Consider the following 10,928-nt stretch of genomic DNA (forward strand, 5'->3'; position numbering starts at 1 on the left):
AACGGGGTTGCTGCAGGGCCTGGAGCACAAGTGTGATAGGAAACAGCTGAGGGACCTGGGGGGTTCAGTCTGGAGAGAAGGCTCGGGGGTACCTTACTGCTCCCTGCAAGTGCCTGACAGGAGGGTGGAGCCAGGAGGGGCTGGGCTCTGCTCCAAGGAACAAGGCTTCAAGCTACACTAGGGGAGGTTTAGATGGAGACTGGAACGATCCCTTCTCCCGCAGCCCGAGTCCCTCCCCGGAGCCGTTCGCCTCAAGCTCATGGTCCCGGGGCCCCGCTCACGCCCGGGCTGCGGCCGAAGCCCTCCGCGGCTCCCGGCAGCTCCGCCGCGGTGGGGCTGGGCGCAGCCGCAGGCGGGCACGGGGACCCCGCTGCCTGCGCTCGCTGCCACCGCGCATGCGCCAGCCCCACTGCTCTGCGGCCAGAACCACTCGGGGGGGAGGGAGGGCCCCATGGGCGGTCCCGGAAGTGCGGAGGTAGGAGCTGTGGCGCAGTCACGTGGCTGAGCAGCATGGCGGACCTCGGTGAGTGCGGGACCGGTTTCGTGTGACCCCCCCCCCTTCCCAGGCTCGTCCGGTCCCATCCCCGCTCTGCGGGGCGTCCGGTGGAACCGGGTCCCGCCGGTACAGGCGCGGGGTCTCCCCTCCCCCAGCTGACCCGCCGGCGGCCTAAGGCCTCCCTCACTTCCCGTGTGCAGGACCGTGACCGGAGCCCCGCGTGCCACAGGCCCCGCTCCCCTCCGGTGTGATGGTGATGGAGGCGGAAGTGAACGCCGTGGGCCGGGCCCTGGTGGACACGGCCCAGCCGCTGCCCTCCCGGTTCCGGGCCCTCTTCACCTTGCGCAACTTGGGCGGCCCCACGGCCGTGGCCTGGATCGGCAGCGCCTTCGGGGACGACTCTGCGCTACTGAAGCACGAGCTGGCCTATTGCCTGGGGCAGATGCAGGACGAAGCAGCCATCCCAGTGCTCGTCCGTGTGCTGCAGGACACCAGCCAGGAGCCCATGGTCAGGCACGAGGCCGGTACGATGGCTGCGGGTGCAGGGAGGGGGTAGCTCGTAAGTGGGACTTTTGGGTGCTGCTGTCGGCACCAAACAGCTCCTGATGTGGAGCTGCTTGGGTTACTCCAGAGGAGGCCATGGAGCTGCTGCGGGGGCTGGAGCAGCTCTGCTCTGGAGCCAGGCTGAGAGAGCTGGGCTGGGTCAGCCTGGAGAAGAGAAGGCTCCTGAAGGGGAGACCTGAGAGCAGCTCCAGTGCCTGAAGGGGCTGCAGGAAACCTGGAGAGGGGCTTTGGACAAGGGCCTGTAGGGACAGGCCAAGGGGAATGGCTTTAACCTGCCAGAGGGGAGACGGAGATGAGCTCTCAGGCAGAAGCTCTTCCCTGGGAGGGTGCTGAGGCGCTGGCACAGGCTGCCCAGAGAAGCTGTGGCTGCCCCATCCCTGGCAGTGCTCAAGGCCAGGTTGGAAACGGGCTTGGAGCAAGGTGCTCTAGGAGAAGGTGTTCTTTAAGGTCCCTTCCAACTCCAACCATTCTATGATGGCCTCATCAAGCTTGGGTGTAAGGGCTGGGAGGATCCTGAGGAATGCAGCCACTTCACCACATGGCACTGGCTGGACTGGTTGGTGAGCCTCCCCATTCCCACTGGCCAGGTTCCTGCTGTGGTGGTTCCTGCTGTGGTGATTTCTCTGGCTGTGTCTTTTAGCACCGGTCAGTCAGGGCCATGTCCTCACTTCAGAGCAGGGCGAGGCTTTGCTGGAGAGCAGAGAAGATACCCTGCTAGTGCACTGACACATCATTCCTTCAGGTGAAGCCCTGGGTGCTATTGGGAATCCTGATGTGCTGGATATCCTGAAACACTATTCAGAGGACCCTGTGGTTGAGGTGAGGCTCTTGGGTGGGGGGCTGGAGGGGGTTTCATTTCCCTGGTGATGGGTACACAGGGAACAACCTGCTCCAGTGGAAGGTGTCCCTGCCTGTGGCAGGGGGGTGGAGCTGGAGGAGCTTTAAGCTCTCTTCAACCCAAACCAGGCTGGGATTTCATGATTCTATGAAAAACTTCCTCCTGCATGCTGACTCCTTGCTGTCTTAGTGAAGCCCATTCCCATCCATCCCACAAGGGCTCTGTCCTCATCCCTGCAGGTGGCTGAGACATGTCAGTTGGCAGTGAGGAGACTGGAGTGGCTGCAGGAGAACAAGCAGAATCTAGGCAGCAGCCCCTACCTCTCTGTGGATCCTGCGCCCCCTGCGGAGGAGACGGATGTCACCAAACTCCGTGAGACCCTCCTGGACGAGTCCCAGCCACTGTTCGACCGCTACAGAGCCATGTTTGCCCTGCGGAACGTGGGGGGACGTGCTGCTGTGCTGGCACTGGCGGATGGTGAGGGCAGGCTCTGTGCTGTAACACTCTATAGGTTAATCCAGGATTAGCCTTTCCCAAATCCAGAGCTTTGAGGCTCCTTTTGGGCTCTTCACCTGTGTGGTTCCAGAGCTGCTGCCTGCTGCTTGCTGCAGGAGCCACATTGCAAAGCACTTGGTGCTCTCTTGTGTTTCACAGCCCCTGTAATGTCCTCCCTTGCTCCGTGGGTCCGAGTGAGAGAGAGCACAGGCTGTAATATTGGCCAGGGACCAACCAGTCTTACCTGATGTTTCTTGGTATGACCTGGGCCCTGCTCTCAAGCTGGAAGCTGCCAACCTCCTCTTGGGGTTTGGGAATAGCTTTAGAGAGGGGAGTAAATGTCCCCTGGGTGGGGAAAGGGTGAACCACAGCCCAGGAACTGTCTGGGTGCACAACCCAGCATGAGGGAAGCATTTGAGGCTCTCCAGCAGTCTGTGACAAATAGGTAGTTCCTGCTGCAGCTCTTCAGCCCCACAGCATGGCAGGACTTGAGATGCCAGTACCCCCAGGCACCTTTTGCTGGTGGAGCAGGGTCCATGGGCAGTGCAGTCTCCCCAGGGCAGGCAGAGGTGACAGCAGCTCCATCACAAGAGAGTCTTTCTGTGCCAGAGCTGCTGTGGCCATGCAGGCTCGGAGCAGGTGGGATACCCCTTCCCATAGGTATTTTGTCCCTTCCCCTGTGGTCTGTGGCAGCGACTGCCAGCTCTAACCCACCAGGTGTGCTCCCCATGGCTTTGGGGTTGGGTGTGGGGCTCTGACCACACACACCGTGCCCTTCGGGGCCGTGGCAGCTCACTCTATGCTCTCCCCACAGGACTGCGCTGTGGTAGTGCCCTGTTCCGCCACGAGATTGGTTATGTGCTGGGCCAAATGCAGGACGAGGCCTGTGTCCCACAGCTGACGGCTGCGCTGTGCAGCCTCACCGAGAGCCCCATGGTGCGCCATGAGTGCGCCGAAGCGCTGGGCTCTATAGCCCACCCCTCCTGCCTGCAGACCCTGCGCACCTTCGCCTGCGACGCAGAGCGCGTGGTGCGCGAGAGCTGCGAGGTGGCCCTGGACATGTTCGAGTACCAGAGTGGGGACCAGTTCCAGTATGCTGATGGGCTTTGCAGGCTGCAGGCCTCAGCCTGAGCCCCAGCTCTGGAAGGTGCAGGATGGGGATGCTGCTTTCTCCCCACCCCAGCAGCACTGTCACAGCCCTTTCCACAGATGTGGATCCATGCCTTGCTGCGGCAGAGGTGGAGGATGAACTGGATTCACTCTCTGGCACAATTACAGCTGCATTCTCCCTCCAAATCCAGGCTGAGCTGGTACTTGCCCTTCTCCCACCACCTTCAGTTTCCTGGATCTGCCTTTTTTTCCCTGCTTACCTGCAGCCTGGCTCAGAGCTGGGACCACGTGAGCTCTGTTCAGCACATCAGAGCCTGTTGTGGCCTTATGGGACCTTGGAGCTGCTTTGGGCTTGTGCTGCCATCGTGGCTCCATGTGGAAAAGCTCTGCTTTCTCTGGGGAGCTTTGCTGGAAGGCCGGGGCTGGCTTTGGGCACTCACTCTGGAGGCTGTAGGGATGTGATGCCTCAAAATCACCACTGGTGCTCGTGCTGAGCCGCATCCCTCCTTGCCTCTGCAGTGGAGGAGCTGTGTGTGTTTGGCCTGACCTGTCAGGGCAGGCCAGGGCTGTGCTTGCCACAGCCTTTGCCCTGGGATGGGCGTTGTTTCATGGCAGTTTGGAAGCCTTGGCTGCGCTTTGCTCTCTGCAGGGAGCGCCACTGCCATCGGGGCTACAGGGTGAGGCAGAGCCTGCCTGGACTTCCCCCACATTGAACCAGACCTGGAGGGGGCTGAGGTTAGGGTTTGCTGCTGTCACTCAGCACCCCCAGGCACCTGCTGCGGGTACAGGGCTTGGCTGACAGGCAGCTAAGTGCTGGCAGCAGGAGCTCCAGCAGGAATCCAGCGCAGTGCTATAGCCTGTGCCCTGGAGTGGGAAGCTCCTCCGGTTCCAGCCCCCTGCCACAGACAGGGACACCTTCCATTAGAGCAGGTTGCTCCAAGCCCCATCCCTTGAACACTGCCAGGGATGGGGCATCATCTACAACTTCTGTAGGTAACCCGTGTGCTCATTGCAAGTCAGACCTGCGTGTCCCAGTGCTGTGGATGGGGTCACCTGTGTGTGTCATGGAGCGTGAAGCCCACCAAACCTCTCTGTTTCTCAGCACTACAAAAACGTGACATTATTATACTGTTTTGGAGTCAGCAGCTCCCACCCTTTGCTCTCCACCATTCCCTGTCCAGGTTCACTTGGGCCACGCAGGGTTGTTTCTAAATCTGCACTGCCATTTGCCTCTGCTCCCCACAAGGGCCTTTTAAACCCAAGCTGGAACAAACCTGGCATTTTTGCAGCCAGGATCTGGCCAGGGGTGAGCTGGGTGCAGCAGAGCCAGGCTACAGTTCAGCAGCCCATCCCAGTACAGCCCAGTGCACCCCAGTGTGCCAGGGCAGAGCAGGACCTGGGTATTGAGCCTGGACTTGGAGCTGAACCTCATGGACACCTTCACCCCCCCTGGCCAGTGCTGGGTGCTGCTGCCACGTGCGGGGCTGACATAAAGCCCTGTGAAGGCAAGAGCAGAGCAAAGGGTCCCCATGGGCCCCCTTGGTGTCGGGATGTGGTGCCCATCACCCTGCCCATCTCCGCCTGGCATAGAGGTTGTCGCATCCTGTGCCTGCTCCCAGCATCTTGCACAATCTGCCCGTGGGACCTAACCAAGCCCAGGGGACTGGGAGAGGCTTTGGGCTGTGTCTGTTGTCCCTGCCATCCCTGCTTTTGGGGGTTCTCCAGCTGTGGGGGATTCCCCACTTCTGGGGAGATGGAGGGACCTGTGGAGCTGCCAGGGGGGCATATTCTGGATACCCTGGGCCATGTCACAGCTCCCCAGCCCCCCTCAGGTGGAGCCCGCCAGTGCTGTGCCTGGATTAGCGGGCGCTAAGCTCCTTCCCATGGATGCTCTGTCCCTTGGTGACTGGGGGGAGCTGCTGATGGCCCTGCCGGGGGGAACCCCACTCCCCAGCCCCAGGGAGGCCTGGGGGCCGCGGAACTTGCTGCAGTCTCCCCCCGAGGAGGACGGGGTGCTCTATGTGGAGTACAAACCCCCTGCACTGGACAGCATCCGCCTGCCCCGCTATGTGCTCTACCTGATGATGGCGTCCACCCTGGTGCTGCTGGTGGCCTACGCCATTGTCGGCCACCTCATCAAGGACCTGGTGCATGATTTTGCTGGTGAGTGCTACCTGCAGCGAGGGCGGATGAGGGGCTGCATGAGGTGGGTCACCCAGAGCCTTTGCTATGGGGCTGTGCTGCTGACAGCTCCATTTCTGCCCCCCCAGATTGGGCGTTCGGGCCCAAAGCGGAGGAGGAGAAGGTGGTGATGGCCAAGGGGACGGTGCCGGAGGTGGTGTGGCTGGAGGAGGATGGGACCCTGGGAGAGAGGGAGCTGGAGGGTGAAGGCGCAGGAGTGGTGCCGGGCACGGACATCGTGCTGCGACTGCTCCCATCCACCCCGCGCAGCTCCATCTCCTTTGCCGACTCCCACAAGAAGAGGCTGTTCTAGAGCTGGGGGATGCCCCATTCCTGCCACCACCAGCACCCCGGAGCCCTCCCTGCAGCCAGGTCCTCCTGCAGCCCTACAGCACTATCTCAGGGCTGCCATCGCTGCCCCCAATAAAGGCTCCTGCCCTGTCGCTGCTCGCTTGCCCCTTTGTTGTGCGCATGGGGAGGGGGCAGTCCTGGGACACCCTGACCTGGGGACAGCAGGGACATTCCCTGTGCTGGGCACAGGCACGTGGGGAGAGGCGCGTGTGTTACACACGTGTGGGGGTGTGAAGGGGATGCAAAACCCTGGCATGGGCGCAGGGGCATGGGTACACACACATGATCATGGACACGTGGGGATGTGCACTCGCAGGGAGGCCGATGTCAGCGTGACTGTACGTGCAGAGGGACAGACAGACACTGAGGCTGGGTTTGTTCCCGCTGGCACCCTGGTGCCCTGACCCTGCCAGGCTATGCCCTTTCCTCATGGGGCAGAGCTCAGGGGCACCCACAGGTGACACCCAAAGCTGGTCTTGGGGGTGCAAAGCTGCAGGTGGGGGCACTGGAGATGGGCTGCCTTGTCCAGATGCCCCCCCCCCCCCCTTAGACCCAGGCTGGGGCTCCACCCCCCTACCTCACACCCCCCCCCTTCAGCAGGGGCCCTCTCCCCAGGTCCCTGCAGGGGTTGCCATGGGCAGGGTACCCTCAGTCCATCCCCGAGGTGCTCCCGGGCATCCCATGCCTCCATGTTTCCATGTCCTGGTGGGTTGGGGCTGCACCCTGCCAAGGTCTCCTGATAACACCGTTAATGTTTAGCTCCCCACAGTACTGGGCGCTCCCCAGGGACATGACTGAGTCCTTCCAGCACTAGCCAATGCATCTGGGGCATAGATAGGCCTGAGGGCAGCTGCGGCTGGACTGGCACTACCCGTGCGTGTCCCCCTGTTCTGCTCTGTCCCCACAGCATGGCAGGTTGGGGGCTGTGTCTGTGGGGATGGAGCAGTGGCCTGGATCTGCCCCAGCACTGCCAGCTGGGACAGGGTGTGTAGCACCCCATGGGCAGAGGTGATAGACTGGATGGGGCACTGGGCCTTCCTTCCTTCCATCCATCCCTATCTCTATCCACCCGTACTGGACCCCAGCACCCACAGACCCGTGTCTGAACCAGTGCCGGTGCCACCTCCCAAGGAGCACGTTGCTGTGGTGTTGGTGGCACTTGTCCTCTCAAGTGCAATAAAAGCTGCTCCTTGGCCCCGGGTGCACAGAGCAGCACCCACACTTGCCCGTCACTGGCTTTGGGACAGGACCCACGTTGGGGTGCAGGATCCAGAGTGCTGCAGTCCTTTGCTGACCTCCCACCAAAGATGCTGAGGGCCTGGCAGCCCCTCTCGCTCCTGGTCCTGCTCATGCTCGCCACCACTGCCTGGGGACAGGACGGTAGGTGCCCCCATGCTGCCCATCTCCAGCAGGACCAGTCTGTCCCAGTGCCCTGGCAGTGACCACTTTGGGGGCAGAGCAGAGAGATGTGAGGGCACCCACCTGCTGCCCCCTGTGCTCCCTGCTGTCCCTGTGCTCTCCTGGGGACAGGTTGGCTGTGGAGGGTGGCACGGGACAGATGGTGGGGAGTGGGTGGTGAATGTCTGGGACCCTGTGCTGTGGGATGCGGAGTCCATCCCCTTCAGGATGGGGCTCCTCTGAAGCTGTCCCCATCCCTGGCTGTGCAGGCACTGGCCCCAAGGAGCTGCAGCCCTGGCTCGTCGGCCTCACAGCCGTCGTTGTCTTCCTCTTCATCGTCTTCATCCTCCTCCTCGTCAACCGGCTCTGGAAGCTCCGGATGCGCAGGTTGGGGGTGTTGGGCCGGGACGGGGGGGCGGCCATGCCCGAGGCCGAGCGCGGGAGCTGCAGGGAAGGGACAGGGCGTCCCGGAGCTCCGCTCACTCCTCTATCTCCTCTCAGGAAGCAGGGCGGCCTTCAGGACACCCCGCGGACCAGCAGGTACCACGGGCCGGGCTCTGCGGGGCTGCCACGGGACTTTCGCTGGGGGCCTCGCTGACACGGCCACATGCCCGGCGTGCCCTGAGCACGGCCAGAGAACACGGTGGCGGCCTCGTGCACCGTTTACCGTCCCTCCCGGCAGGCTGGAGCGCACCGGCTGCGTCAACCTGGCGGCTGAGAAGGGCAGCGGCGAGGAGAGCGACGGCGAAGGGCATAAGAAAGCTACGCCGCTGTGAGCCGGGGCCGGGGCCGGGGCCGGGGCCGGGGCCGGGACCCCCCCCCCGGCCATCGCGCCCCCACCCCAGTCTGCGGGCGCGAATCCGCGCCGGGTTTTGCGGCTGCGGCCGCGGAACGGGAGGTGTCGTGGGGCGGCTCCGGCTGCAGCCGCAATCCGGCGTGGATCCCCCGCAGGAGTGGATCCGGGAAGGCAGCGCAGGGACCCCCCGCACCCTCCATCCCTGCATCTGGCGGGTCCCCCCGTAGCGGGGGGGAGATGAACCCTAGTAAAAGTCCCCAATGTCAACCGTCTGGTGTCACTGCGCCGGGACGGGGCCTGTGGGGGTGTCGCAGGGACACCGGGGACCCCCTGGGTGGGGCGGGGCCAGTGGGGACCCCCAATTTGGGCCAACGCCGTCCTACGGGTGAGGGCAACGACGTCACACCGGTGAGGCGATGACGTCATTTGAGCAAGGCGGTGGCAGTGGGACCCCGCAGCTGCACCCCCCTGTGTCCCCTATAGACTGAGCGGGAGGGGGTGATGGGCACCCATTGCCCGCCATGACTCTGCTCCAGTGAACTCCAGTGCTCCCAGTGCACCCCAATCCACTCCAGTACAGCTCAGTGCACCCCAGTACATCCCAACAGAGCCCAGCACAGCTCAGTGCATCCCAGTACAGCCCAGTGCACCCCAATCCACCCCAGTACATCCCAGAGCTCCCCAGTACATCCCAATACATCCCAGCACAGCCCAGTACACCCCAGCGCACCGCAGCGGTGCCTTGGTGCCGGTGGCAAAGGAAGGCCGGAGGCGGGCGGGAGTTGAAGCAGAGCTCGTTTAATGTTTGTACATTTTCTGGCTTTTGTATTTTTTTAATGATTTTTATTTTTTCCTTTTTTTTTTGTTTTGTTTTGTTTTGTTCTTCCCCGTGTCAGTTTTTGTTTTGTTTTGTTTTGTTTTCTTCTTTTCTGTCTCTTTTTTTTTTATTTGCATAGGGGGAGGGTGGGAAACAACCGAAAAAAAACAAAACCCAACAAAAAAAAAGAAAAAAAAAGAAAAAAAAAGAAACAAAACAAACAGAACCCCCAACCGCCCCCCCCCTCCCCCCCCGCCCCGCGGCGGGGATCGGCAGCGGCTGCGCGGCGGGAGAACCGAGTATCGTGATGAAACGGGGGGGGGTCCGAGGGGTCCCGGGGGGTCAGTAACGGCTGCGGTGAAGCAAGAAGCGAGAATCCGGCTGCTCGAGGGGTACAAAGTGGGGGAGACCGGGGGGTGGGGAGGTTGGGGTGCAGGGGAGGAACGGAGGGGGTGCGGAGGGTAGGATCCCCCCAAAAGGCGGTGGAGCAGCCGGTAGCGCGGAGGCACTGCGGCAGGTTTTTGGTTTGTGAGGGGGCCCCGGCTGCCCCCCGAAAGGCGCCTTTTGGGAGGGTCCCTCCTTCTGCCGCTATTTGGGGGGGGGGGATGTTCCTCCCCCCATTACACACACACGCACCCTCCCGGGCTCCACCTCCGCTCCCGCCTGCCTGCTGGCACTGCTGGTGCCACAGGGGGGTTACCCCAGGGTGCTGCATGGGGGCATCCCCGGGTGCTGCTGCACGGGGTACCCGTGGGTGTTGCAAGGGGGCATCCATGGGTGCTGTAGGGAAGACACCCATAGGTGCTGCAGAGGGGTATTCCCGGGTGCTGCAAAGTGGCATCCATGGGTGCTCCCCACACCCGCAGCAGCAGCGCTTATAAACTCAAGAATACGTGAAAAACAAACCCAAACCAGAAACAAACCGACGACGGACACGCCATATATATATAGCGGGGTATGTATATATATATATATATATATAGTGATATTTATATATATATATTTCTTTGCGCTTTAAAGTACCTTTAGGTGCGTGCAGCCCGCAGGGCCCCCCTGTCCCGCAGCCCCATATATATATATGTGTGTGTGCGGTGGGGAGCTCCTATGTACAGCGTTATTTATAGGGCACGAGGACTATTAATTAACCGTTGAAGCCGACGAGCCTAAAAAACCCTCGAGGAGAGGCTGTAGTGCACGAAGCCCCCCGGGGGGGGCCTGGTGATTGTCGAGCGGACCCCTCCCCTTCATCCCCCCATCTTATGGGATCCCTTCCCATAAGCAGCCCCAGTGATGGGGGGATCATATGTGGATCCTCCCCCACCTCGCTTTGCGCCCACCCCCGCAGCGAGGTGGGGGCTTGGAGGGGGTTAAAAACTAAAAGGGAAAACAATTAAAATAGAAATAATAATAAAAATTAGTGGTGCCTCCCCCCTCCTGCCTCCCCCACTCCGAGAGCTCTGGGGGGGGGTGCATATTCCCTTTGCGGGGGTGGGGGAGCAGTGCAAAGTCCCCGGGGCGTGGGGGATGGGGGCTCCCGGACCCCCCCATAGGAAGCCTCATCCATCCCCCCCCGCTGGGGGGTGTGTGTCAAGGTGATGATTTTTTGCCTTAACATGTTTAAGGTGCTTTTCTTGCCGAGGGAGGGTTCTGGGGGGCCGCAGCCGCTGGGCTGGCCCCAGGCAAAGGCAGCAAAAGAGGAGAGCCGGGGGCTTCCGGGGGGGGGGCAGGCCCGAGGGGCGCCAGCGCTCCTCACCTCCTCCCCAGGGCCCGCACATGCCGGGGGGGGCTGCCCTGGGGGAGTTTCCCCCTCCCTCCTGTCACCCCTGCAAAAAACACTAATTTTTGTATTTTCTGATCCTTTTTCGAGCCTTAAAACCCTCCT

At 61.9% G+C, this 10,928-nt stretch overlaps 3 protein-coding genes across 4 annotated transcripts; all 3 read left to right on the top strand.

Annotated features, from left to right (window-relative positions):
* Window positions 1-498: 498 nt before the first annotated feature.
* DOHH (deoxyhypusine hydroxylase) lies at window positions 499-3,689 on the top strand. Its single transcript, XM_062636587.1, has 5 exons — window positions 499-523; window positions 697-1,020; window positions 1,803-1,879; window positions 2,138-2,375; window positions 3,208-3,689. The coding sequence occupies exons 2-5, from the start codon at window positions 747-749 to the stop codon at window positions 3,522-3,524; spliced, it is 906 nt and encodes a 301-aa protein (XP_062492571.1). The 5' UTR covers window positions 499-523; window positions 697-746; the 3' UTR covers window positions 3,525-3,689.
* A 134-nt stretch (window positions 3,690-3,823) lies between these two features.
* SMIM44 (small integral membrane protein 44) lies at window positions 3,824-6,127 on the top strand. The gene is made up of 2 exons (XM_062636588.1): window positions 3,824-5,666; window positions 5,774-6,127. The coding sequence occupies exons 1-2, from the start codon at window positions 5,309-5,311 to the stop codon at window positions 5,995-5,997; spliced, it is 582 nt and encodes a 193-aa protein (XP_062492572.1). The 5' UTR covers window positions 3,824-5,308; the 3' UTR covers window positions 5,998-6,127.
* A 1,056-nt stretch (window positions 6,128-7,183) lies between these two features.
* Window positions 7,184-8,226, top strand: SMIM24 (small integral membrane protein 24). Of its 2 annotated transcripts, XM_062636581.1 has the most exons (4): window positions 7,201-7,415; window positions 7,703-7,820; window positions 7,935-7,973; window positions 8,116-8,226. In XM_062636581.1, the coding sequence occupies exons 1-4, from the start codon at window positions 7,343-7,345 to the stop codon at window positions 8,207-8,209; spliced, it is 324 nt and encodes a 107-aa protein (XP_062492565.1). In that variant the 5' UTR covers window positions 7,201-7,342; the 3' UTR covers window positions 8,210-8,226. The 2 variants fall into 2 exon arrangements, with proteins under 2 accessions (XP_062492566.1, XP_062492565.1); XM_062636582.1 differs by lacking the exon at window positions 7,935-7,973 and having other exon boundaries at window positions 7,184-7,415.
* The last annotated feature ends 2,702 nt before the right edge of the window (window positions 8,227-10,928 follow it).

This window comes from Pezoporus occidentalis, unplaced genomic scaffold, assembly GCF_034315485.1.
Source record: "Pezoporus occidentalis ecotype Australia unplaced genomic scaffold, CSIRO_AGI_Poc_V1 ctg483, whole genome shotgun sequence".
In the NCBI taxonomy this organism is placed as follows: Eukaryota; Metazoa; Chordata; class Aves; order Psittaciformes; family Psittacidae; genus Pezoporus; species Pezoporus occidentalis.

Coding starts and splice junctions, on each gene's coding strand:
- SMIM44 (XM_062636588.1), top strand. CDS start 5,309: ATGTCACAGCTCCCCAGCCCCCCTCAGGTGGAGCCCGCCAGTGCTGTG. Junction 5,667..5,773: donor CCTGGTGCATGATTTTGCTG/GTGAGTGCTACC, acceptor CTGCCCCCCCAG/ATTGGGCGTTCGGGCCCAAA.
- SMIM24 (XM_062636581.1), top strand. CDS start 7,343: ATGCTGAGGGCCTGGCAGCCCCTCTCGCTCCTGGTCCTGCTCATGCTC. Junction 7,416..7,702: donor CACTGCCTGGGGACAGGACG/GTAGGTGCCCCC, acceptor CTGGCTGTGCAG/GCACTGGCCCCAAGGAGCTG. Junction 7,974..8,115: donor GACACCCCGCGGACCAGCAG/GTACCACGGGCC, acceptor CCCTCCCGGCAG/GCTGGAGCGCACCGGCTGCG.
- DOHH (XM_062636587.1), top strand. CDS start 747: ATGGTGATGGAGGCGGAAGTGAACGCCGTGGGCCGGGCCCTGGTGGAC. Junction 1,880..2,137: donor CAGAGGACCCTGTGGTTGAG/GTGAGGCTCTTG, acceptor TCATCCCTGCAG/GTGGCTGAGACATGTCAGTT. Junction 2,376..3,207: donor TGTGCTGGCACTGGCGGATG/GTGAGGGCAGGC, acceptor CTCTCCCCACAG/GACTGCGCTGTGGTAGTGCC.